General features: G+C 34.9%; 2 protein-coding genes across 4 annotated transcripts in view; one reads left to right on the top strand and one right to left on the bottom strand.

Annotated features, from left to right (window-relative positions):
• Positions 1-3,732: 3,732 nt before the first annotated feature.
• Positions 3,733-18,508, bottom strand: LOC111047309. Its single transcript, XM_039428533.1, has 5 exons — positions 18,215-18,508; positions 11,415-11,525; positions 9,918-10,091; positions 5,615-5,727; positions 3,733-5,415 (listed from the first exon to the last, which is right to left on the bottom strand). Exons 1-5 carry the CDS (start codon positions 18,355-18,357, stop codon positions 5,378-5,380), a joined length of 579 nt encoding a protein of 192 aa, XP_039284467.1. The 5' UTR covers positions 18,358-18,508; the 3' UTR covers positions 3,733-5,377.
• A 265-nt stretch (positions 18,509-18,773) lies between these two features.
• The window catches only part of LOC111047308 (lysophosphatidylcholine acyltransferase), a 39,363-nt gene continuing 31,545 nt past the window's right edge, over positions 18,774-26,591 (top strand). The window contains exon 1 of one of the 3 annotated variants that reach the window (XM_039428531.1): positions 18,774-19,023. In XM_039428531.1, the coding sequence (XP_039284465.1) occupies positions 18,892-19,023 (132 nt within the window). In that variant the 5' untranslated portion in view covers positions 18,774-18,891. The remainder of the gene's footprint in view (positions 19,024-26,591) is intronic. The other 2 variants (XM_039428532.1, XM_039428530.1) reach the window with 2 other exon arrangements.

The following is a 26,591-nucleotide window of genomic DNA, read 5'->3' as shown; positions in this document are numbered from 1 at the left end:
TATGTGTGTGTGTGTGTGTTGTGTGTGTGTGTGTGTGTGTGTGTGTGTGTGTGGTGTGTGTGTGTGTGTGTGTGTGTGTGTGTGTGTGTGTGTGTGTGTGTGTGTGTGTATGAGTGTATGTGCGTCTGTGTACACGATATCTCATCTCCCAATTAACGGAATGACTTGAAATTTGGAACTTAAGGTCCTTTCACTATAAGGATCCGACACGAACAATTTCGATCAAATGCAATCCAAGATGGCGGCTAAAATGGCGAAAATGTTGTCAAAAACAGGGTTTTTCGTGATTTTCTCGGAAACGGCTCCAACGATTTTGATCAAATTCATACCTAAAATAGTCATCGATAAGCTCTATCAACTGCCACAAGTCCCATATCTGTAAAAATTTCAGAAGCTCCACCCCATCAATGCAGATAGAATCCCAATTTAAATTCGAGAAAATGTGATTATTCAATTGCAAATTATCGTCGATTCTATTAAATCATTCACTATGAAGAGATAGCAGACCTCATGTGTGTCTCCAGCGTTATTACCCTGTCACCAGCTGGCTAAATCACTGAATAGTAGACTTGAGATGCGCGGGAACACCAACGTCAGGTGATCAATTTTCATAACGGCAAGGAAAGTTGTGTGAGTGCGCCACACCAGATTTTTGAAATTGAAATCAACTTCCTAGATTGTAATTATAAGAAGGTAAATTTTGATATAACTCTTTGATATAACTTTTGATTAGACTAATCATCATACTATGTAACCTTTTTATATTGTCTGAAGCTTATAAATTATGTAACTTTAAAATTGTTGTGACGTTGGCCATTCATTTTAAAATGTGTTAATGTGTCAATAAATGAATTTTTAATTATATTAAGTTCAGCATGTAAAATAAAGAAATCCGCATCTTTTCATCCTCCAATATACTTTCGTTAACAGAGGTGGTCAAGTCTTATCAAATTGGAAAGAAAAAATTCTCTTTAATTTGATGGATTATTTAATCGTTTTATGATTTCCATCAATTGTTATAGCAGCTTCAGTGTTGAGTGTCAAATTGTCAATACAGCATCAAGTGTCAACTTGTCGGTACTTCACCTTTAGCACATGGTTTAGGGATGAGGATTTTCAATATGTTCAGCTCCTAACTAGTCTTAATGTATCTGAAGAATCAAAAATTGTGTTCCAGATATTGTGTTCAAATTACATTGATAAATGATCAATTACTGCTGTATTGAGAATGTTGAAATAATACATCAAATTGAAGAGAATTGAATCCTCTACAACTCAACGTTCAGTACTCATTTTCTCAATGCATTTTTGTTAAGTCATAAGCCCTGAAAGTGCAAAAAGTTGTAAGAAAAACTGTATTTTCAAGGATTTCACACTTTTAAAAGCGAATATCTGAAAAATTAAAGGAGATATCACAAAACTCCACTGTACAAAACTTGTACAGAATATATCTAGCTTAAATTTGGTTCAGTTAATCATGTCGCTGAAATGCATTATTCTCAAGATACATGCGTGTAAGCCAGGAATAAAAGAATCAAACTTTCAAACCACCCTCATCCCTTAAGCACAAGGGGTAGGGATGAGGACTTTTGATATATTCACCTTCTAAGTAGTCAAAACAAAGCTGCGAAGTCAAAAATTGTGTTCCAAACATTCCCTCCAAATTTCCCTGTCAATTGATCTATTGTTGTTGAACTGAAGTTTTTACACTCAACACTATAATGGCTGCAACAATCGTGGGGGGATGCGTAAAATAATGAAAAGATTCATGAGATTGAAGAGAATAAGGTGCTCTATAGGCTCATGATTGGCACAGATTTTTTCATTCAATCGTGGAAAAGTTATAAGGCCAAAAAGATGAAAAAATCTGAGCCGGATAGAAAAATGTTAAGGATGAAACTTGTAGGCTAATTCGTAAGCTTTAATTTTGTATTTGACAAAAATTTCCGAAAGACGAATTTGTTTAAGATATATGCAAAAAACCAGAATATGGAACTTTTAAATAACCCCCACCCACTTAACACAGGGAGTAGGAGTGAGGACTTTTGTAATGTTTACCTACTTACTATCCTTAAAAGTGTTGTGGGGTCAAAAATTGTATTCCAAACGTTTCCTTCTATAATCTTTCATTGACTGGACTGGACTCTGAGTCAGTAATGTTATATGACAATATTAGCCTATATTTATTTGTTTGAAAATATATATATATATATATATATAATATATATATGTATAATAAATACATATTAAAAATAAACTACAAATAAAGCACCATTACTTTTAAGTGGTGTTGAAAGATCTGATAATGAAACTGCACTTCAGCGGACCTCAAAAAGCCTACTGAATTCACATCCGTCAGAGAGAGAGAGAGAGAGAGAGAGAGAGCGCGTGTGTGAGAGAGAGAGTGTATAGAGAGACATAAAATATAACATAACAATATGGAGGAAATAGAAGTGAAAATGGTCAGAGTTAAATTCATTAACTCTTTTCATATTCATAGTTGATTTTATGATTTCATATTTGGATTTATCTTTTCAAAGTTTGAATAAAAAAAAAACGTTTTAAAAATGTTCATGTTTAGACCTGAAATTTAAAGTGTTCAAACCTTTCCCTTTGTGAGCAAAACATTATTATCTTATTAGCCTAGTACGTTTTTACTATATAATAGAAAGCTATATTAAAAACAGCCATAACTCCCTTTATTCGGGTATTTTCGAAAATGGGACTTATGCATTAGAGAATTTGGGATCGCTGAATTCAAATCTGAAATCAAAATTCCTCTATCTCCATTATTGGACGATTTAGATTTTGGTGGAGAGGATAGCCTTGAAAAGTACTGCAGGCCGGGCTCGCGTTGCTTAGTACTATAGTGAGGTCCACGTTATAATGACAGTATTTGCTCAACTTTGGAATTGCTATCCTTGTCTATCATTCGACAAAGCCGGTGGTACTATCCTTTTCTAGGTCCACAACGATGCCAATTATGTTTTTGACAGTGTAGAAATATAATTAATTAATGAAGAGAATCGGCATGGCTATTCTCCTATCTTTATCCACTGTCATTATAACGTGGACCTCACTATAGTGTGTAGTGATTTTGCTCAGAGTCGTTCAAGGACACAGGCCAAATCCGTAGGTGTTCAGGGCCCTTAAGATTATCCAAAGATTTTTCAACATCATACAATGTGTATAGTAAAATAATCCTCAAATTAAACGGCTGACTCAGTTCTTCAGATTGTAACTGAATGCTTTCAGGGCCCTGACATGACTAAAACTGCTTTCAGGTAGCCGTGATCAAGGTCTTAACGTGTCCATTCGAAACATGTCCTGATAAGTCTGAGCTTAGTTATAGACTCTCATTTAGAAATACATGAGATAATATAATCTTCAATCATCATTAAGTAGTATTAGGATTGAAGATTATACATATATATCTTATATTTCTAAAAATATGAGCCTATATTCCTCACAGAAGGATATATTATGTTAGACCAGGAATCGAGATCTTTAAATTACAAAGTCAGCATTTAACCACTCACTGCTGGCCAATTCAAAATTTATCCCATTTATTTTATCTCATCACAATTTGCAGAAAGAAAATCTAAAAAGAATCATCATCATATGAAAACGGCAAAGAGTGATAATACATTTTTCAATAAAAAACGTCTATTGTATTATTAAATTGTTACTTTCAGGGTGAGATGATGTAGGATGAAGTAAGGAATTGAAAAATATTATTAAGATGTAATTTTATTTTAAACTCGTGATGTCTCATGTAACTCAGTCTTTGAATTTGGTGTTTTTCAAATGAAATAATTTTTACCGTTTTACTACTAAATCTTCCTTAATATTTACGGCGGACGCACATAGCAACAACAGACAGATGAATTCCATGTACAGACAGAAGCAAATTTCTCTCTATGAGATTTCTACTCTTGTTGGGGAACACTAGGCAGTTTGATGGGTATTCATCCAGTGTTGAGAGTGGCTATGCTTGGGACCCACGACAGTGCCTCCTGCATGGCAATGCTGGGACGCACGACAGTGTCGAATGCCCGAATGCCTCTCTCAGTTTAGGAATTGAGAGTCACACACAAGGTAAGCTTAGCTTGCTAAACTCTTATCTGTATGTAAATGCATTCTGCCGTCCTGTATGGAAAGAGAGACAAACGGAGAAAAAATAAAACGCCTGCATGCAGACGTGAGCAAACATATTAATATGCAGACAGACGGTGTGTGCGTTGCAACATTAGAACACCTGAGAAGGGATATTTCCTCCATCTGTCTGCATACGTCCGTCTGTTATTGTGTTCGTTTGCTTTCAATAGAATGAATTAAACAAACAAAATGCATATTAAAATATCTTACATGTAATTTACATTAGAACATTGTAATTTCTTACCTAATAACCAAATTATTATAGTTAAGTATATAATTTTACTTATTGCACATTTTTCAAAATTCATTCACATTGAAAATAAGAATTAGTTTCAAGACATTAGTTTCAACTACAGATACTGTAACCTAGTATGGTAATAAAAACATGGATTTGTTTAGTTTAGTGACAGTAAGGCCCGCCGCAAAGTAGAGCAAAGTAGACCCACGCTAGCAATCCACAAAAAGCAACCCACACCGTGGGATTTTTGTAAACTATTGCTATAGACATCTGTGTAATGATAATAATACATACAATGTCATACAATCACTTGTCAGCTGATTGATTATGAATAATTCTATAGCAATGGTTTACAAAACATCCCACGGCGTGGGATGCTTTTCGTGGATTATCGTGGGTCTACTTTGCGGCGGGCCTAACACTATCATGTTCTTTGAAATGAGATGCTTCCGTAATTATTGAAATAACATATATAATTGTTGTTTCATTTTGTAAAATATTCTCTTTTGATGATTACTCAATCAGAGACTGATGTAGTTGAGATAGAAATAAGTTTGAAACAAAGAAATAATTGAAATAATAATAGAAGAAAAAACTGATCAGTATTTTTCTTGTGAAAATAAAGACAAGTACATAACTAATGATCTACAATTGAGAATACAAGCGGAACGAACCATTATTGAATGGCATACTAGAATCATTACAATACTTGATTGATTCACAAAACATTTCAAAGTAAATTAATCATAAAAAATGATAGATCACTAAGAAGTAACTATCACAATAGCACGTTGGTTACAGCATCGAAGGCCTGTTTGGTATTTGAGGACATCTTTTACTCTTCAATCAAAAATGTTGTCCTAGTCAAAATATCAAAGTAAATTAATCATAAAAAATGATAGATCACTAAGAAGTAAATAACTATCACAATAGCACGTTGGTTACAGCATCGAAGGCCTGTTTGGTATTTGAGGACATCTTTTACTCTTCAATCAAAAATGTTGTCCTAGCCAAAATATCTGTAAGAAATAAAAAACAATTTTTACAATATCAGTCAATGAGTAGGCCATCACTAAAAATTTTTGATGCGATCAAGCTAAAAGGTTAATTTAAAGGTTTTATGAATAAAAGGTTAATTTGTTTATAAGATATTAAAATAATGATGATAATAATGTATAAAAGGTTATATTTTTATAAAATATTGGAATTATTACTCACATTTCAAATCCTTTTTGGCATCTTTGTCCTCCTCAAATGCATTTTTGAGAGTCTTCAAGCTACTTTTATCCTTATGATTGAATATCAGTAATGCTGCATGTATATTCATCCATCTGATTAGATAAAACAGTCAAGGAGTAATATTAAATTCATGGACGGCTGAGCAATACCTTATCTTTGAGATTTTGAAAATGTAGTTGTGAAACTCAAGACTGAAGAGGGAAATATAAAATAGCCTACTATAGTCGAGTGGAAATTATTTGCTTGTTTCAAATTGAGAAAAGAATCAATAATAATTGTCGACACCACGAATAAAGCCGCATTCCTTTACTGAGTGTGGCAGGCAGTTGAGCATCCTCACAGCCAGCACTGGGGAACAATTCTTCGCCCTTGTCAGACGACGATGATGTAAGATGATCCAAGATCCCCTCTCTCGAGTTTCATAGTAGCGCACTTTCTCTCTTCGTGTGAATGTAGTGATGGGTTTCCTGACATATAGGAGAGATGCTATGTTCCGAAATTAATTTCAATGATTTTTTCCGATGTACATGAGTACACTCCTGAGGGCTGCAGCTGTGGGAGACTAGTGGTAGGGGGTCTTGGAGGCAAGGCGGACTGAGCCAGTGTATGACAAGTATGACGAGGAGCCAGACAATCAGTTATCACTGGAGATGATTCTTGGGTGTTCAAGAACGACCCATTTTCACTGTTCAACATTTCCTAGAGAGTCTGGATCCTCATCATACTGCGTTGCTCAAGCCAGCGCCACATTTTCAGCCACAACGCATCACAAAAACGTCTCTCACGGAAATGCCTGTAACAATTCTCCGGATAATAATGGAATCTTATAGCCGCCTACTCTGACCAATTATACAAAGAGCAGACAAAAGCTGTCCAGGTGCGGGTCTTTGATCATTAATAGAAACAGTAATGGGATAAGTACTCTATACAATCTTACCAAAAATTGATACAATAGAAACTGGTCTCAAGCTGCAAACCTTGATTACCCTTTTTAAAGAAATACACTGTAATGGCGACTTTGAGACAAACTAGGAATATGCTATCCAGCAGACAGGAATTGAGTAGTGGAAGGAGTGGACTAGTAGTACACCTATGGCCTTTCGTACCACATAAGTAAATAAACCATAAATGTCTTGGTGGTTTTAAAAGTCACGTAAAAGAAATTAGGTTTAAAAGTGTTTTTTAAGGAAATTTATTAAGCTTCATTTCTATGTAGTTGATTATGTCAATAGAACTCATTGTTTCCAAGATATAAGCACGTAAATAATAAGTGAAAATGCAACTTTCGAACCACCCTCATCCCTCCAGCACATGATGTAGAGGTTGGGATTTTTGATAAGCTAACCTCCAAACTAGTATCAACAAAGCAGCAAAGTCGAAAATTGTGTTCCAAACATTCCCTCCACATTTCATTGTCAACTGATCTATTGTTTCTGAACAGAAAATTTCACTCTCAACACTAAAACTGGTGCAACAGTCGTAGGGAAATGCGTAAAATTGTGAAAATATACATAAAATTGAAGATAGTTCGATGCTCTATCAGCTCATAATAAGCAAGGATTTTTTTCATCAATCGTTCAAAATTTTTAGGCCGAAAAGATGAAAAAAATGGAGGCAGAATTGTTTTTCAAAAAATGTCTCACCTTCAAGAGCGGATATCTCAGAAACTATGAGAGATATGGAAAACATGTAAACGACAAAAATTGTTGGTAATTTTGTACGCTTCAATTTTGCACAGAATACAAATGTTCATAAGATGCACAGTTTCCGAGATATATGCAAAAAATAAAAAAATGGTACCTTCAAACCACCCCACCCCTTTAGCATAGGGGGTAGGGGTGAGGACTTTTGATATGTTAATCCTCTTACTATCCTTAAAAAAGGCTGTGGAGTTGAAAATTGTGTTCCAAACTTTTCCCTCTATACCTTTATTCGAGCATTCGTTGCCTGGACTAATAATAATAAAATATATGATTTGATTTATTATAATGTGTAACCTTATCTAAATTTGGGAGAGGAATAGCACAAGGTTACCTTATTTTTTCTCCCTGTCATTTTGATGATGTACTTATTGTATCAATCAATAAAGAATATATTAATTATAGCCTAATGTTTAACTTGGGATTTAAAACTTTACTATTGATTACAACAAAATCTTCCCTTCTTGCAGCTCAGGGAATGAGACATTGGAATATTTTCTATTCCATTGCTCAGTTTATGAAAAAATGAGGAATAAGTATATTATTTATAATTTTGGGTGTACTATAGTTAATGATGAAAATAAGCTTCAAGTTTACTGGAGAAAAGATGTTATCCTCTAGCAAGTAATCCTAACTCTATGTTAGGTGATAAGCCACTGATCTTGTTAGGACTGATGTCAAACGTTAATGCGATGATTTAATTGATAAATTACTACTAATGTTACACGGCTTGTTCGGTTCAAATTCGTCAGTGTTTAGTTTGTAAGTATCAGTGATATCAACCTTAGTGTAAATAGAAATAAATTTAATATGATTATGTTCGAAAATAAGCCTTTGATCTTTCAGCCAATGCTCATTCTTGAATCTCAACCTATAGAAAATTCGAATGTAGTGAAAATACTTGGGATGCTTCTGGATAGCAAGCTCACTCTCGTGCCACATATAGAAAATCTCATCAGTAAAATCTCAAAAAATATATTCTTATTGCAGCGATTCAATAGCCATTAAAAGAGTCTTCAGAGACAATCCAGGTGGAAGGAGGCTGAAAAGACGTCCAAGAAAGCTCTGGATAGAGGATGTAGAAGATGATCTTCGGAAAATACGTGTTAGGAGATGGGAGATGTCAGGCTGCCGACAGAGAGGAGTGGAGAGGCATTCTAGAGGAGGTCAAAGCCCTGAATGGGCTGTTGCGCCATGGAGTAAGTAAGTATATTCTTATCGCGCAATATAAACTAAATTACTGCTGGTACTGGAAAAAATTTATACTACTCACTAATATAGGCCTACTCGCATCTGGTTTACGGCATTGAACTTTGGGGTAGCGCCAGTAAAACAAATTTGGAAACAAATTCTGATACAGAAAAAAGCTGTTAGATGCCTTGCTGGGCTTGAATTTGGTCAATGTTGTAGAGGAGTTTTCGTGACTCAGGGTATTCTGATTGTGCCTTGCATCTATATTTATCAACTACTGTTGCTAACGTATTATATTAGTGAGTAGTATAATAATAATAAAGAAAAGTTTTCAACAAACTCACAGGTTCGCCAATACTAGAGGCAAGGGGAATGTGTGTGTTGTCTCATAAAGTTAAGGCTTTTTGAGAAGAAGCCGATTTATATGGGAGTCAAGCTCTTTAATCACCTGCCATCTGCAATCAAGGGTAGAAATCGCAGATATTTCAAATGGATGTATTTTCTTCTTTGGTAGAAGGGGCATTTTATAGTGATGACGAATATTTTTATAATGGAACCTTACAATAATATAAGATAACTTACAAATTATCCATGATTGATGTAGTAGCCTACTATATAGCATTATGTTTTATGTTTTGATTTTATATTTTGACAGTACACTATTTGATACAATCAACTTTTTGTACAACAATGTGTAAATAAAGAATTTGATTTGTCATTTGTATTGTTGTTTGCTCTGTTATAACTATTAATTAATAAGATTTATTATGTTAATCAGAAATCTCTTTCATATTATGTTATATTATTTTTGCATGATTGTTTAAAATTTTGCAACTTTGTATAGGGCACGACCTGATAAACACTTTTTGTATTGAATATGAATTATAATTGATAATTTGATTGGGAATAACTATAATTGGTGGATTCGCGGAGGATCGGCAGCCTTGATTGCAGGTTGATTAGTTTGTGCTTTCCTCCCCTTCCCCCTCTCCCAAAGAGGCAAGATAACCTCTCTCCCTCACCCCTCCTTCATCCTCCCCGTTTATCTTTCAACCCAGCACTTCAAGAAGCGTGCTCGAGAAGTCAACAACGTTTCGTTCCGTTTCTCCTGTTCCGTGGCGTTCGAGCTGAACGCAATTACCTCGTTTCGTTTCGTGATATATGTACAATATCATATAGGCCTACGCATAAAGACAGGATATCGTCAGCAGTAACTTCTACACACGAGATACAGTCCACTTCCTCGCCAGTTCCAAGGTTAGTGCAGATTAGTAGACTTACTTTTGGGGCTGTCGACGTTTTCGTGAATTAAATCTTAACTGTACCCCAATCCATAGGTTTGGGGACAGGACGGGATTACCAATAATACTTAAGCTAAATAAGAAGGATACAGATCATGATAGTAGCGCCACGCGTCGGAGGCCATTGCTTGAAGATCGTCGAATGAAGGATGTAAAACGGTCAATCCATTAAGCCTATAAAAATTGAACGAAGTAGGCCTCGGTAATACCTCCACCTCATGTAGATGCATTTTCAACTCCTTCGTACTGTTGTCAATGTCATACCTGGAAAAATAACTTATATTAGTGAATACTACAAGACATAATAATATGATATATTATATGAGAATATAATACCAATACGTACGTGATCGAAATATAAAAGGAGTTTTGTAGAGATTAAAAGTACCAAAACAAAATGTCTTCTATGTACAAGTAAAAATTGTTGACGTGAACATCTAAGTTTGTAGAGTGTTATGATCATCCTATTTCCGTTTTACTAATAATATTTTCATTAGACCGTCACAATTTGCATACCGTAATTTTCACTCTTAAGCTAAATGAAAACGCTACTGTAAAATATAATTTTCAACTTTATCTCTAATACTAACTGATTTTCATTTATTTAAACATTCTATTTAGTTTCACTTTTTGTGTAGTTGAGAAGTTGATATTGTGGTAATTATTCATATTGAATGAAAAAGACTAAGAAATTGTCAAAAAACCACTGATTTATTGATAATTAGAAAGACCGGTTTCGGTTATTACACCATTGTCAATCTCTGATAAACTCTGAATACTTTAACAATTTCTTAGTCTTTTTCATTCAATTCTATTTAGTTTCTAGAAATTGTTCCTACAATTGAATTATAATATTTCCATCCGTGATTGTTCAGCGGACAGTTGGTAATCTACTGTAATAGCATGTAATTAACCAAGAAATAAAAATTTATGAAAAAGTTCCGATATACTTCCAAAGAGTTTGAAACAGGTTCCAAATTAAATATACAGTATTTTTATTGGTAAAAATGCAAATTTTCAAGAGAACACGGGATTGATATGAGTATGAGTGATATTTATTATAATATTTATAGCTTTACCTGGGGTAGCAGAGATCTATGAAAAAATATTTTTACATATTTTCAATTTTCACGGTACATAAATTGGCCATAAACCTGTTAGGTAAATAAAACTAACCTAACTACTTGTAAAAAGTTCTGTAAATTATGACTGCCTTGAAAAGATTTAAACTCTTTAATTGAAACTAGATTTTTTTCAGTTTACTCGTATTTTAATAGTTTGTTTTTATTTGCTACACAACAAAGACTCTCCTGATTTTACAATATCTACTATAAGAAGAAAATCCATTAATATATGAGTAGAAAATAATCCTAACAATAGATGCATATTATATATTCTTATCAATACAGATTATATTGAAAAAGTGTTGATCACTGTTCAACTAGTAAGTTCAGTATTTTTCTATGGCAATTTACATTTATTTTATTGTAAACAACAATTCTCAGACCAGTTTCTATATTTTCAATACTTGATAATAATAAAACAATTCGAAAACCTGAACACTGGAGTACATCATGAGCTACTCACTCTATATCCCATATGACCTTCAAATTTTCATCAAGGTTTGAGTAAATTTCTCCTTCCAACTTTACCCTCAAATCTGGAAATAGAGAGTGGATTTCGTTTCCTGGATTAGATCTGGAAAAACCCGCATCATAAAATTAATTCAATGATGTTAACATAAAAGGTAAGCATGTTAACATGAATCTAGTAAGCAAAGTTTAAAGAAATAAATTAGTAATCAATCTTCTTCTTCTTCTAGTGCGTCTCCTATCGGAGGTTCGCTATCAGCACAGCAATCCGGATCTTATTCACTGCCGCTCGGAACAAGTCTTTGCTGCTGCAGTCAAACCAATCCTTCAAATTTTTAGGCCAGGAAACACGTCGCCTTCCAACACTCCTTTTTCCGCTGATTTTTCCTTGGACTATATTCTGGAGAGTTATATATTTGTGGCTTCTCATAAGTTGTCCAAGATACAGGAGTTTTCTCTTTTTTATGGTGTAAACAATTTCACATTGTTTCTTCATTCTCCCTAGGACTTCCATGTTCGTGACTCTATCCGTCCATGGAATCCGCCACATCCTGCGGTAGCACCACATCTCAAAGGCTTCCAACTTATCCATAAGGCTCTTTTTGAGGGTCCATGATTCCATCCCATACAAGAGAGTGGAAAACATGTAACAGCGTAACATCCTCATTTTCAATTCTATATTTATGTCCCGGCTCGTGAACAATTTTTTCATTTTTACAAATGTCGATCTGGCCATCTCAATCCTTTTTCTTATGTCTCCCGTCGAATCCCCACTTTCCTCTACCCACGTCCCCAGATATCTATACTTATGGACCCTCTCTATGACTGTACCGTCCACCATTAGGTTTGTCTGAATTTGTCTATTCAAGGCTTTCCTGACCACCATTAATTTGGTTTTCTTCAGATTCAATTTCAAACCAAATTCACCACATCTGTCATGCAATTTTTGGATCAATCTTTGCATATCCTCCATATTGCTTGTCAACAAGACAGTGTCATCACTCATCAGCATACCTTATATTATTTATGGCTTCTCCATTTATTATTATGCCCGCCAACTCCTCCTCCAAGACTTCATTGAAGATAGCTTCGCTGTAGACATTAAAAAGGAGTGGAGACAAAATACAGCCCTGTCTTACCCCTCGGCGGATCTCGATTTCCTCGGTCAATTGATTCTCTATTCTTGCAGCCGCCTTCTGACCCCAATAAAGATTGCTGATTATTCTTATATTGCCTGCATCAATTCCCTTGTTGTCAAGCAACCTGTACATCACTCCATGCCTTACCTTGTCAAATGCCTTTTCAAAATCTATGAAACATGCATAAACGTCTTGATTAGTAATCAATAAAACTAATTAATTAATTAATACACTCATACTCCCAAATATCTTTGAAATATCAAGTGAATAGACGTTCACCCAATCATATGACAAGGAAAGTACTTGATATGGAGATACAGCCGAGGGGCAGAGGCAGACCCCGTCTCACATGGCTAGGTTTAGTTCATAAAAATATGAAGCAGTTGGACCTGTCTTTGGATTTGTCTCCCATTTGAGATATGGCATTGTAGCATGGGGTTCAGCACCACAAGTACATCCTGCAAAAGTCCTCATCATTCAAAAAAGAACGCTGAGAACAATACTAAAAGTAAGCACAATGGAAGCCGCTGTTCAAGAAACACAAACTACTCACAGTGGTTTCCATATATATCCTGGAGACAATAATCTTAGCAAAGAAGACAAAGCCCGCACTAAGAGGTGACAGACGTGGTCTTCATATTAGGAACACCAAGGACATAGACCTTCCAATGCACCGTCTCGCTAAATTTAAGGACTTTCCAGCTTATGCAGGAGCCTTCTTCTTCAATAAACTACCCGTCATACTGAAGAACATCTTGAGGTCTTGAGGTAGTTCAGAATAAGTTTTTGAGGTTTCTCTATTACAAGCGCTTCGGCCAATCCTGTCATTTTAGTTTTTCTACAGACCGTTTGAGAGGTACCTTTCACTTTGTATCATTGAGATTACGACGGGAGAGAGACTCATTGATTTTCGTGCATGGTCTGTTAAGGGGTCGATTTTCTTCTCCTTCGCTGCTCTCATTGATGAGGTTCATATTCCTGCGTTCAATTCCAGAGATCATCCCACCTTTGATATTATCAGATGTAGAACGGTCAGTGGTTACAATGCTCCCCTGTTTAGGTCTCTTCGATTATATAATAGGCTTAATAATGCATTAGATTTTTTTGATTCAGACAGTGTGTTCAGGCGGGACTTGAATAAGATTTATGTTTGTTGAGTTTAGTCTTTTTTATTCATTTTTTCTTTTTTCTTTCCTATGTATTACATAATATATTAGTGTTTTTATCTATAAGTTTCATATTTGCAAAGTTTCCATAATTCTCTTTTCTTTGATTCTTTTTTTCTTTTCTTCTTGAATTCTTCAGTATTAGTTACGTACTTAGTTCTTCTTCTTTTATCTGCTATACTATAAGTTTCATATTTGCTAGGTTTTCTATTTTTTTTTGTATTTTGTTTTTTTTTGTTTTTTTTTTTTCTAAAACTCAATAGTATATTAGTTAAGTTATTTTATTTTCATTTTAATGTATTGTTTTTTCAAATTGTATGCTCAATGTGTGTTATGAGGGCAATAATGGGATTCAGTTCCTGGTGCCCTCAAATATGTAAATTTTCAAATAAATAAATAATAAATAACATTGAGGATGACACTCACTTTACCAGGGCACTCAAGCGCTACCTGATAGAGAGACCGTACTACACCACAACGGAGTATGTGCAGGAGCATACATACTGTCACTACACGGGACGAATGGGGGACCAACAAGACTAACGCGAAACCCCATCGAAGGGAAGATATCTCATGATTCCCCGGTCATCAGACTGATTGATTGAGTACTTTATGTAGATTACAATATATACTGGCCTATACACTTATATAAAATAGCTTACAATACAGCAAAATTATAGATGAGTTTACATAATATAGACTAAGAAAATAATTATTGGACTGTATATGATACGAAAAAAGCAATTTGTAATAACTAAAGATAATATTGTTATGCATCTACATAAATTGGCGGAGCTTTGGACATATCAATGTCCATTCTTCGGAAAGAATATTCAGAATATCCTTCCCACTAACTCTCTACCAAAACAGTAGAGACCTACTGACTGCCAGGGACTACCAGACTGCGGAGAAGTAACAAGTAAGTAAGTAACATTAAGAACTTGATCCCTTACTTTGGTATACTCAACAGCAGACTACTGTGCTTGCACCTAGCTGAATAGCTCTCACGTGCACTTTGTTAATAGACAATTGAACAATGCCATGAGAATAGTTTGTGAAGCGGTACAATCTACACCTCTAAAGTGGCTCCCGCTCCTTAGCAACATTATGCCATCAGATACTTGACGAGGAATTTCACTTCACAAATTATGGGAAACAATTAAGTCCAATCCACAACTACGTGAGAAATCAGGGACAGGGAAGACTCAAATCTAGAATGTTGCTGGGAAATTGGGAGAAGTTATGAGCCATGCGGAGCCCAATGGACAAATCCTTTGGATTTAGGATTAGAATCTCTGATCATAGGTATCTTATAGAAGAGCTAATTAAGCCTGAGGGTTTCAATCTCCCGCAAAACGTTTGGTCTACTCTTAATCAAATCACAACAGGACATAGACGATGTGGGGATATGCTTCAAAATGGGCCCTATTTTCTGATGATTCAGGTTGTGACTGTGGCAGCCCAGCCCAAACTATACAACACATCATGTTTGAGTGTCCAAATAGGTGGTTCTATAGTAATTGGCAAGATGTGGTTAAAATTTCGCCCACATTTGTGACATGGATTGAGGCTATGTATGTGGCACTATAGCTGGAGATGTACAGGACATAAAATGTTTTTTATAATCGAGACAAGGAGATGAAATCTCTGCTAATTTAAGTGCTTCTTGTTATCAAGTAGGCTACATAAGTAAATATGTGTGAAAATTTTAGCCATACAACAAATCAAATCAACTAGCTCTGTATCTGCCAAAAAATGCACAATGCATAAAAAAAGAGCTAAATAAGATGATATAAGGATTCCTGGTGATGACTATTATCATTAGTGTTGAATAAACAGGGCTTAGCATTCAATTGCAATAAAAAATAACTTTTATCAATTTTAACATTGAGAAATTGTTCAAGATGATAACTGATCAATTAATACGTTGAAAAGTCTAATTTAGTTAGAAATGCAAATGAGATTTATATAGCCTAGCATATAAAAATAATGAACAATAAAATTCTTGGCAAGGACCTCGAAAATATGTTGACTCAACATGGCTGCGAAATTTACAGGTTGCCAGCTACAAGAATCACTCAAGACTCAACCACTAGCATTGATGGATGTTATCACAATATGAAAACAAAAGCAATAGAAACTAAAGCATATCCAAATCAAATTTCTGACCATCACACTATCATCTGCAAAATAACTGGTAAAGTGGAATATGAATCTGCTATATATAAACACACCCGAAACTTCTCGACAGAAAATCTGAATCGTCTCAAGGCATTACTTCAACAAGCTGACTGGACAACGGTGACAAACTCTCCACAAGTTAATGACAAATATAATAACTTTCTGAAGATCATTCGGATAAGTATGGACAGCGTAATGTCTCGAAAATTGAAAAAAATTACTACATCAGATAAAAATATCTTCTGGGACGATAACACAATGACACTGAGACAAAAATTGCTCAAAGCAAATAACCAGTTCTTGACAACAGGCTCTCTGAAAGATAAAGAAGAATGTTCTAACATAAAAAAGACTTACGACACAGAAGTAAGAGAAAAGAAATTGCTACAGATAAGAAGTAGAATTGAACAGACAGACAACAAACCGAAAATCCTCTGGAAGATAATCAACAATGAAAGAAACAAAAACAAGTCAGGAGTACAAGGCAACCTAGTGCTGAACTGGGAAAACGAAAAAATAACGAACCCCAAACTTATCAGTGACATCTTAAATACTCTGTTCACGCATCCACCCGCAAAATTAAGCATGAATGATACAAATAGAGAGGATGACGTGATTGATGCTCCACCATTCAGCGAATTCTCCACGGTTTGAGAATCAGACATTGGCTGCCTTCTTGATAATCTAAAGCCAAGTAATTCAGCTGAATATGAAATTACAGGAAAAATAATGAAGTATTGCAAGAACACGTTGAAAAAGCCACTCCTCGACATTGCTAACTCGTCTTTTAGACAAGCAAAATTTCCTTCATACATAAAAATGGCAAAGATCCTAAACTGAAAAAAGGCGACAAAACTGATCCCAGAAATTACAGACCGACTATTAGCCTACCAACACCATCAAAAAATAATTAAAAGGACAGCCTATAATCAACTTACAACCCATCTTAAAAACAACAATATACTTGTCAATCAACTGCATGAATTCAGAAAGAACCTCGGCACAATGACTGCAATATCAAATCTGCACAATGAGATTAGAAAAATGTGGGAAGAACATAAAACCCCCTGTGGACTCTTCATTGATCTACAAAAGGCATTTGATACTATAGACTTCAACATATTAAAAAGCAAACTCAAGAAACTAAAAATAGTAGGAAATGCACTTGCATGGCTAGAAAATTACCTCACAAACCGGCAACAATATGTTGAAGTAGAAAATGAAGTCAATAGCAATGTAATAAACTATAGATCATCCATACAAACAGTCACTATAGGCGTACCACAGGGATCGATATTAGGCCCCCTGCTATTTCTCATTTATATAAATGACTTTCCTAAGGAATTAGAGTCTGACAAGCAATGCATTTTGTTTGCAGACGACACAACAATACTTATGCCCACAAGCAAGGAAATGTCCAAAAAAATAATCGACTCTGATTTAATAAAATCAAAGGGATCTGCTATAAATTAAACCTCACCATCAACACTAAAAAAAGTCTGCCTTACATTCTCGAATATAAAACAACAGTACGAACCCCTGGATGGAGAAATAATAGAGGCCGACACTACAAAATTCCTGGGAATTGTGGTGGACAAAAACCTTACATGAAAAAATCACATAGATCAACTGTGTAAAAAGCTGTCCTCGGCAGTGTATGTGATCCGCAGAATTTACAATATAACAGATGAGAAGACAGCATTTACATCCTACCATGCCCTTTCTGTGTCTCATCTCAAATATGGCATTGTCGCATGGGGATCAACAACAATAGTACATCTGAATAGAATACTGTGTGTACAAAAGAGTGCTATACACACAATACTGAGAAGAAATATGCTGGATCTCTGAAAGAGCCTTTTTGTTCAACATAATATCCTGACAGTGATCTCGTTGTATATTATGGAGACAATACTAGTGGTATTAAAGACAAACCCTATGCTGAGACATGAACTACATGCTCACAATACACGAGCCAGGAATAATATTGACCTTCCTCAACACTGCCTCACAAGGACTGCAAAATCACCAGCCTACACTGGAGCTTTTCTCTTCAATTTGCTGCCGCAATATATCAAAACCACAGCTACTACAAGGGCATTCCGGAAAAATCTAAAGACGTACTGTACCTCATGGCAAGACCCTACTACACAATTGCGGAGTATGTTGAAGAACATACAACAGGACACCTGGACTAATCCAAAATACAATTTATGACGACTCCTCGGACATAGGACCCTTGGGAGGACTGAAGAAGTAAGTAAGTAAGCCTTCAATTATAAACTAAGAAATGCTTATTAAGTTACTACCTTGAGATATGCTTTAGAACATGAACTCTGTTCGATAAATTTGTCAGTGGACCAACAGCTTCATCTATAAGTTGATCACATTTTGTTGAATGGGTCTTCAGATACTTGAAATATTTTTTGAAGAACTTGAGGCCATCATCCATGTTGAATTACCAACTGAATTGATGTATGTGTATTGGAAAACAGTTTTTAGTTTAGTAAAAACAGTATTTACAATATCTAAATTTGTTAACAGTACAGCGGCTTTTGTCTACTTCACAATCAAAACATAACCTAAAATAGCTTACATGTTTCGCAGCTGTTTGAAAACCACTGCCATAAAAATATTGACTTATGAACAAGCTTAATGATCTCTATATAAAGTAGATGAGAATGAAATTGATAATTTGAAAAATAATTATGTTATGAAACTCAGTATTCCATTTAAATACGTTCTAATTTCGAATGAACATATTCAAAATGCAATATTGACGATTTATTCTATAAAGAAGGGAAAGTGTTGAAAGTTCTATTTGCAAGCCTGACAAATGTTGCCAGAACTGCACAGATTTGATTCAGCGGGTATCCCCGTCAGTTTGAATCGAGTCATGAGTATTGTCTTGCAGTGCGCGTAATGTACGTCTTCTGTCATTCGGTAAAATTTCAGCGTGTTTTGTTTGTGTGAAAAAATTATAGTAATGATGTGCACGATGAATGGAAAATTGGGAGGGTCAGAAGACGACTCCATTTCAAAGTCTTCACCAAGCACAGAAATGGTTAATCCATTTGTTCATCATTTGGAGTTAACTACAACTTACGAAAAAATTAAAGTAAGCAAATTTTTCTTACAGCTGTGACACATAACCTGTTAAGTGTTTATTGAATATAAGATTATTAATTTTTAATTTTATAAATGAGAAACACTCATAAATTATAATCTTGATCCCGTACGTAGATTTTGATAATGTTTGGGGTTATTACAATTTCAATTTTGTACCAATCATTTGTAAAATACGGTAGTTGTTTTAGTACTGCACTGATTGATGAAAAATTACTATATAGGCTACACTAGTTTTAAAAAATACTTATTTTTAATAATAAAAAACTCAAGTTGTAACTTGTTACGTTGTAACAACGGTAAAACCTATAGCAAAATAAGATCTTCGATTCAATATGATATTTGAAATGCCAAAATAAATCTTTCTTTACTTACTAGATTAGCACTAAACCAAACGTCCAGGATCCCTCATAAAATGCTTGTAGGTTTCAAAAAAATATTTTTTCCTAGTTTTTACTTGAACTCACTGTATAGTTTACATTCACATTAACAAAAAAGATCTGAAGTGACGTCAACTATTTTTTACGATTGTGTTATTTGATGTCACTATGTACAGTGACATTAATTAAATAAAAAAGCATTGATATTATCTGTAAGGATTAGTGACAGTTCGAATTGAATTTCACAAATGTGTAGTCCATGTCGCTATGAGAGCTGTAGGCTATAATACAATACTAAAAAATATGAAATGCAGTGACATTATTGCTGAATTACTACAGAATCGCACCTAATGATTTGTATACTATAACTGTTAAATCATTCTGTAAAGTAAGTACAGTAATCATTCTGTTTTGTATAAAACATTCGATAAAAATAATATCGTATATGAAATTGCACAACAGTACTAAGGCGTAGCTAATATTAATATTGATTGGGTTTAATGAATAATATAAACATATTTTGTTAGGATAAATAAGAGCAAAGCAGAGGAACAGAACGTATTCAGTATTCATATTTCATATTATAAAATATGTATTCGTTCAGTATGCATTTCATTTTTCTTTGTACGAATTTCAATACACAAGCTGTTTTGAACCCGCTTTTCCAACGGCAAATATTTTTTATTTAGGCGTCTTATTCTAGAATGACTCATTTGCTGAATATAAGTTGGTGTGAAAAATATACATTTCAAAGAAATGCTTTTGTGTACAAACAATGAAGCTCTATATGCTAGCATGGCATAAATTTAATAACTTCTATTGATTACACAGGTGTGTCATCAATAAATTATTTTTACTTTCCTCTTGCTTGGCAGAATCTATTTCATTCGTTTTTTTTTTGAGCCAGTAACGAAAGTGGAACATTATTTATTAATAATATTATTTTTCTCAATGAATTTGTTTTCACGTTTAGAAACTAGACTATTTTACAGCATCCAGTCTTTTCATACCGTACTCTTTGAACTAGCAAAAAATATGTACTCTCGATCTTGGGTCAGTTTTTGAACAGTCTACATACACAGGAGGGTGACTTATGCTCATAATTTGTGCTACAATTCATAGTACTTTTCATTACAGCTTTTTCTTCTATAGCATAGAAATCTTCAAGGAAGATTTTTATTAATTTTGAAATAAGAATCAATATTGATTGAAGCTTTCGTGACCGGAAAGAATGTTTCCTAAAGAGGCGGCTTATAATATTCGAGGTAGTCTTGTATATTGTTACACAATACGGTACCAAGCTCCTCGTTGAAGAGTTACTGCTTCAATGAAGATTATGAATGGCGAAAAACTTGTTCTCCGCTGGCAATGGGTTCCGCATTTTCAATAACCTTGTCTTGTATCTCTATTACGTGGTGTTCGACTTTCAATCTCTCATTTCGCATGCGCTTTCCTTACTATTTGCTAAGTGTTTCGATTTTGCTGACATTGTTGTATCCTTATTTAAAGTTATAGTCTTGACTAGATTGCTAAGTGCAACTATACGCCTCTCTATGTGGGGTGTTGGGTTTATTTGGAAGTAATTATGTTATTATATTGGACTTTTGAAACTCTATCGCTCAGTCTACTTATCGGGTGTGAATCATGGAATACCATGGTTTATTAAGTACTTCTCCAAATTATGATATTCCATGATTTGCACTCAACAAGTCAGTCACAATTACCCAAAGTATTCATCTCAGTTTCGGTTTAGTTATGAAATACGGTGCCAAAAAGTTGATTGGATACACTCTACTAGGATTAGAAAGTGACTTTGCATAATGCATATTAAAGGGTTTGTCTGTTTTTCCTCTTTCAATATCATTTTAATGACAAGTGATTTTGGATGATACAAGTGAATGCATAAATAGATAATCAGATATAATGAATAATAGGTTTCTTCATTTAGGTTACAGATATTCTATTAGAGCATTAAGCAGTCCTTCATTTGTAATTCCGATGAAAATTACAAATGTTCCATGAAAACTCCCTTTTCTGGGTCGCCATCTGAATTTGGTCAAATTCGACCATGGATATAGACTTATCTCTGGTAGCTGAATAAAAAAACTCTTATAGAATTTTCTGTGCGAGGCTGATTTTAATGTGCCGAAAAAATTTGGGGGGCTCTAGGGGTGCAAGGGGGCTCCAGGGGTGCAAGGGGGGTTAAATTTTCGTGATTTGTAGGTTTTCCCACACCCTCCAGTGTGTTCTATAACTAATTTTGAGGTGGGTTTTCCGAGACAATCAGCCGTATTGGCTGTGAAGTTTTTGTCATTTGCAGCTTGAATAGGCTATAATAAAGATTATACGGCACTGTTTCTAGTAATAATTCTGGAAATATTGTTTTACTAATTTATTTATTTCAATCCATAATCACAACATCAAATTAATGATTGGGAGAGGATCAAAAGCGGATGGACCCAAAATTATTTCTCTCCCCAATTTTGGAAAAAATAGCCTTAATGAAGTGATATGGATTTATAATGCAGTACAGTAATTCTATTAATCAGATAATTCTGTAGTTCATTAGGCGAAGAAGGTGAAACTGGGAAGTAGGGTGAGGTTATTGAAGTAGATGTTGAGTGGGTGGCACTGGGTCAAATAAGTGGTAATTGTTGCTGAGCTGGCTCTTTATTCGAAGCTATCTGCGCTGGTAGAGGAAGCACTTGAATGTCACACGCATCACAATCACAAAAGCCTGCTGTAAAGGGATGTGTGAGTGTGAGAGGCAAGAGGGAAGACTTAGCTCTGCTTCAAATCTATAGGTATCCTCACTCTGATTTCAGATCTGTAACTAGGATAGGATTTGAGAGGAGTTATGAGTAGAAAGTGGATAGCGTATTATAGAATCAGATAGTGAAGAGGATCGAGCGTTTAGAGATAGCGTATTCCACAAAAGTTCTCTTTCAATATATTTTTAATTATAGTAGTCCTACCTTGTTATCTATGAATATACAATTGAATATTACATGGTCAAATGTTAGTCTCAATAAGTAACCAGCATTGTTGAAGTATAGGAGTTGACACCCAGTCTTATATTATGCTTCACGAAATCATAGAAGTGCAGTGTGTTCTGTATTAGGATGTGATGAAATTGCAGTGCTGCAGTAATCATAGGGGACGTTTTGTTGAGACGAATTATCAAGGGTGGAGACGACTTGCTGAATTAAATCACGTAAACTGGACTTCTACAGATTTCCTGCCATTTTCATTAAAAATCATGAATATTTTTGTTGCTACATGTTATTCGCATTAGTAACATCTCAAAATGATACCCTCTTATCATTTAATGATCAAATTTGCTACGATTATCGTCCATTCCAGAATATACTTGAATGGAGAGAGGCTGTCAGGCTGGTAGTACATATCAACTTCACTCAACGTTCGTATAATTTGCAAAGTGTGCAAATGAAACTCATTCATCTATCTTTCCTACTGATTATAGGCTGCTAAATAACATAGGTCATTTCATTTCACAGTATAGTGGTATCACTTACATTATCTGCAACCAAGCCATTTTCCAGTAATGTATCTGAAAAAGTATCAAGACTACTATTTTGGATGATTTTAATAATTTTGTATTGAGACGATGGTCCATTCCGAACTGAGATTTAATAACATACTGCTTTCCATTTAAACTTCTTGTTTAAAATATCGGTAATGAATTTTATTACAATTTTGATACTAAAAATTCGCCAGGACTCTCATCCTACTTGTATTGTAATTGGGGCATATTATGGTTCCAATTAGCCAACAACAGACTTGAGCTCTGGAAACAAGCAATAATTATTAAAGTCACAAACAAATCAAAATGGAATGATTAATTCCACAAGAATAAGGGAATCACAACTACTGTACTAGATTCCATGATCTAGGAAGAGTGGAGTGAGTGTTGGAAAATCATTGATTTAAATATTCGGAATTGAAATACTCAAATTGTCCCAAATCAGTCGTTCTGTCTTCATCACGTCCCCGATTCAGTCGAAAATAATTATGACACAGATTATTTTATTATCGTTAACATTCACTAGAAAATTATGGTTGGAATGAAAAATGTTTGTTGTTTGTAAACTGCTGTAAACAGCAAGAGGCGAGCCTATTCTGAGACATCGCCATTTATCGATTGCAAGGGAGCCGGCAAAGCAAACAGCAAAGGCGATACAGAGTTCACTTTTATAGTCGAGTTGGACTTTTTAGGACACGATCGATGGCGATTCATTAAATCGGATGACAACCCTCCACCCTGTCTCAGTCACACACTTAATGATATTGACTGTTGACTTAATGTTATTCATTTGTTCGAGGCTGTGTGTAATCATGTTTCTCAAATCAATGTTATCGACAGGATAATAGGGGAATTACTAAGGTTCACCTGCTAGGCACCACCTATGCTTTTAAACGGAGATAGATCAGAGTTGGATTATACCCGGATGAAGTACATTAAAATAAATGCGACCACATAGGCTACCTACATGGTAATCGTAGATTAGCGCTAGACACCTAGATAGTACATAAGCATGGTCTTTAATGAATCCATTTTTTAAAAGTTATAAGAGAAACAATTGAAAAAAATTGTAGGCAAACGTGTTTTTTCAAAAATGTCACACCTTCAAGAGCGGATATCTCGAAAACTAGGGAAGCTATGGAAAACGTTGTGAAACAAATATTGTAGGAAATTATGTAAGCTTCAATTTTGTATATAACAGTTATGCCTGTAAGATACATAGTTTTCGAGTTATATGCGAGAAACCAAAAAATGGCACCTTTGAACCACCCCTACCCCATTGACACAGTGGGTAGGGGTGGGAACTTTTGATATGTTTACCTCCTCACTACCCTAAACAGAACTGCGGGGTTAAACATTGTCTTCCAAACTTTTTCTCTATACCCTTTTTAGAGCATTCATTGCCTGGACTAATAGAGAGAAAGATGCATTACGGTACTATACTCGGGTTGTCACGAGTTGAAGAGTGTTTAGGAGAGTCTCAACCTCTCTTTTACCAATTTTTGATTACAATTTACACATTTCCAAGTACCTTATCTTTGAACTGATGGAAAATTTCTGAATTTGAGATTCTTATAATCATGATTTTCATAGTTTGGTAGCATATTGATGGCATATACTGTATTTGTCAATTTTTATTAATTTGAATGGAAATAAGGCCTTTCGAGCGTGTTCCTCCAGCCCTCTTGAATAGAAATGGTTCATTTTCTAAGCATCAGCATTATGTACCTGAGACAGCACCGTACACTTTTGCTGACAACAGTGAACTAAGCTTTGAAAGTGATTGATTCGAAAAGCTGGAATTTGATAATATCAATGAAACTTCAACATAACCATGAACCATGATTGTTTATATGGTTTTCGCTGAGGATGAGGCCCACAAGTGTCTTGAACTTGTGCGTGGCTGAAGAAGGTGTAGTTTCCTTTTCCCTGTTTCAATATGCAAGATCCATTGATTCGAGATCATTTTTTGGGCTGGCCCCAAATAGGGGAATGAGAGTTCACAAGATATGCAAGTTAGTGCTTATCTAAGGGTAATTGACCGAGCGAAGTGAGGTCTAAGATTCAAGTCGACGGTTTGGCATTCCTCTTAATGTTTAAATGTTTGAATGTTTATATGTTTTTATGTTGCGCATTTACGGCGAAACGCGGTAATAGATTTTCATGAAATTTGACAGGTATGTTCCTTTTTAAATTGCGCGTCGACGTATATACAAGGTTTTTGAAAATTTTGCATTTCAAGGATAATATAAAAGGAAAAAGGAGCCTCCTTCATACGCCAATATTACCGTAAAAATCAGACTATAGAATTATTCATCATAAATCAGCTGTCTAGTGGACTATAATACTACCCGTTCAAAAACATCGAACGTCTAGAAAATGCATTTTTCCATTAACGTTAGTAGACAGTTGACTATAATACTACCCGTTCAAAAACATCGAATATCTTGAAAATTGTATTTTTCCATCAACGTTGTAGACCAAAGACCTTAAAGATGCATAGACTCGCATGCAGCGCTAGTGTCGTACTTGGAATTGAAATCCGCCATTGAGGGGGCAACCCATAAGATTATTACATACCAATGCCACCAATGCCTCTGTGATCTATTGTATTACAAATATATATAGATATAATATCTCGTGCTAAAATACCCCAATGGCGGCCTTCAATTTCAAGTAAGAGCTATCATTGGGAAGGGATAGGCATTGTGGGTCTATATCTCTTTTTAAGGTCTTTGTTGTAGACAGTTGCAGCCAGACCTGATAACAGTGCTCACACTCATTCCGGGACGACACGTCACGGTACGATATAGGACAGAAAGCTCTATGTTTATTTATGATTTTTTCTAGACATTTTTAATTGATAAATTATTTATTAATTTTTGAGAAAACATAACAACAGGTCAATGTAACTCACTGAGCGCGAGGTCTACTGTTCACAGAACTACTAGTTTAGATTTTCTTCTTCAGAAGGGTAGGCCTATGCTCAACCAAATTGTGATTATAGACTAAATAAATACTGTTTATTCATAATACTGAACAAACAGAAGTGAATGCATTACAAATGGATTAGATTGAAAAGTAAATCGTTGCTTTTCTGTGTACCGTAATAGTAGCAATTAGATGAACTGAGCTGCTTTTACTATCACTACCACTATTACTACTATTATTACTAGCAGCGGTGCGGCAACTTTCTTCGTTCTTAAACTCGTTGAATAAGTCAATGATTCCTGGATGAATAATTGAGACCAGTTTCGGTAGCAGTGATCTATCTAATAGCCTTCATGAAGAGCAACGGTTGAATGACATTGTAGCCTAGCCTTGGCATTGCTCACAATTTAATGGCCAATCTATTTTCTGATGGGAGAGTGCACTTTTTTTGTTGGGTCTATCCTATGATCTGAAGGATTTTGCAGTAGTATGGTGTTTTATGTAACTATTTTATAGCCTCCAGCTCTGCAGTAGATTGACATGAAGTGTTGCAGTGAAAAGAATTGAAATCTTAGAAGGCTTACGAGCAAATAACCATATTCTGGAACATTACAGAAAATCGATATAACTGCACATTGTAGAATATACATGTGTAGCTAAACTTAGAAATAAAGTTCTTGAGCAACAATCAATCATAAACTAGAA

This window comes from Nilaparvata lugens, chromosome 5, assembly GCF_014356525.2.
Source record: "Nilaparvata lugens isolate BPH chromosome 5, ASM1435652v1, whole genome shotgun sequence".
NCBI classification, from domain to species: Eukaryota; Metazoa; Arthropoda; class Insecta; order Hemiptera; family Delphacidae; genus Nilaparvata; species Nilaparvata lugens.
This window is presented reverse-complemented; position numbering and strand designations above follow the sequence as displayed.

Coding starts and splice junctions, on each gene's coding strand:
- LOC111047309 (XM_039428533.1), bottom strand. CDS start 18,357: ATGGATGATGGCCTCAAGTTCTTCAAAAAATATTTCAAGTATCTGAAG. Junction 5,728..9,917: donor TGGCGCTACTATCATGATCT/GTATCCTTCTTA, acceptor TTATCTAATCAG/ATGGATGAATATACATGCAG. Junction 5,416..5,614: donor TGCCAAAAAGGATTTGAAAT/GTGAGTAATAAT, acceptor TATTTCTTACAG/ATATTTTGGCTAGGACAACA.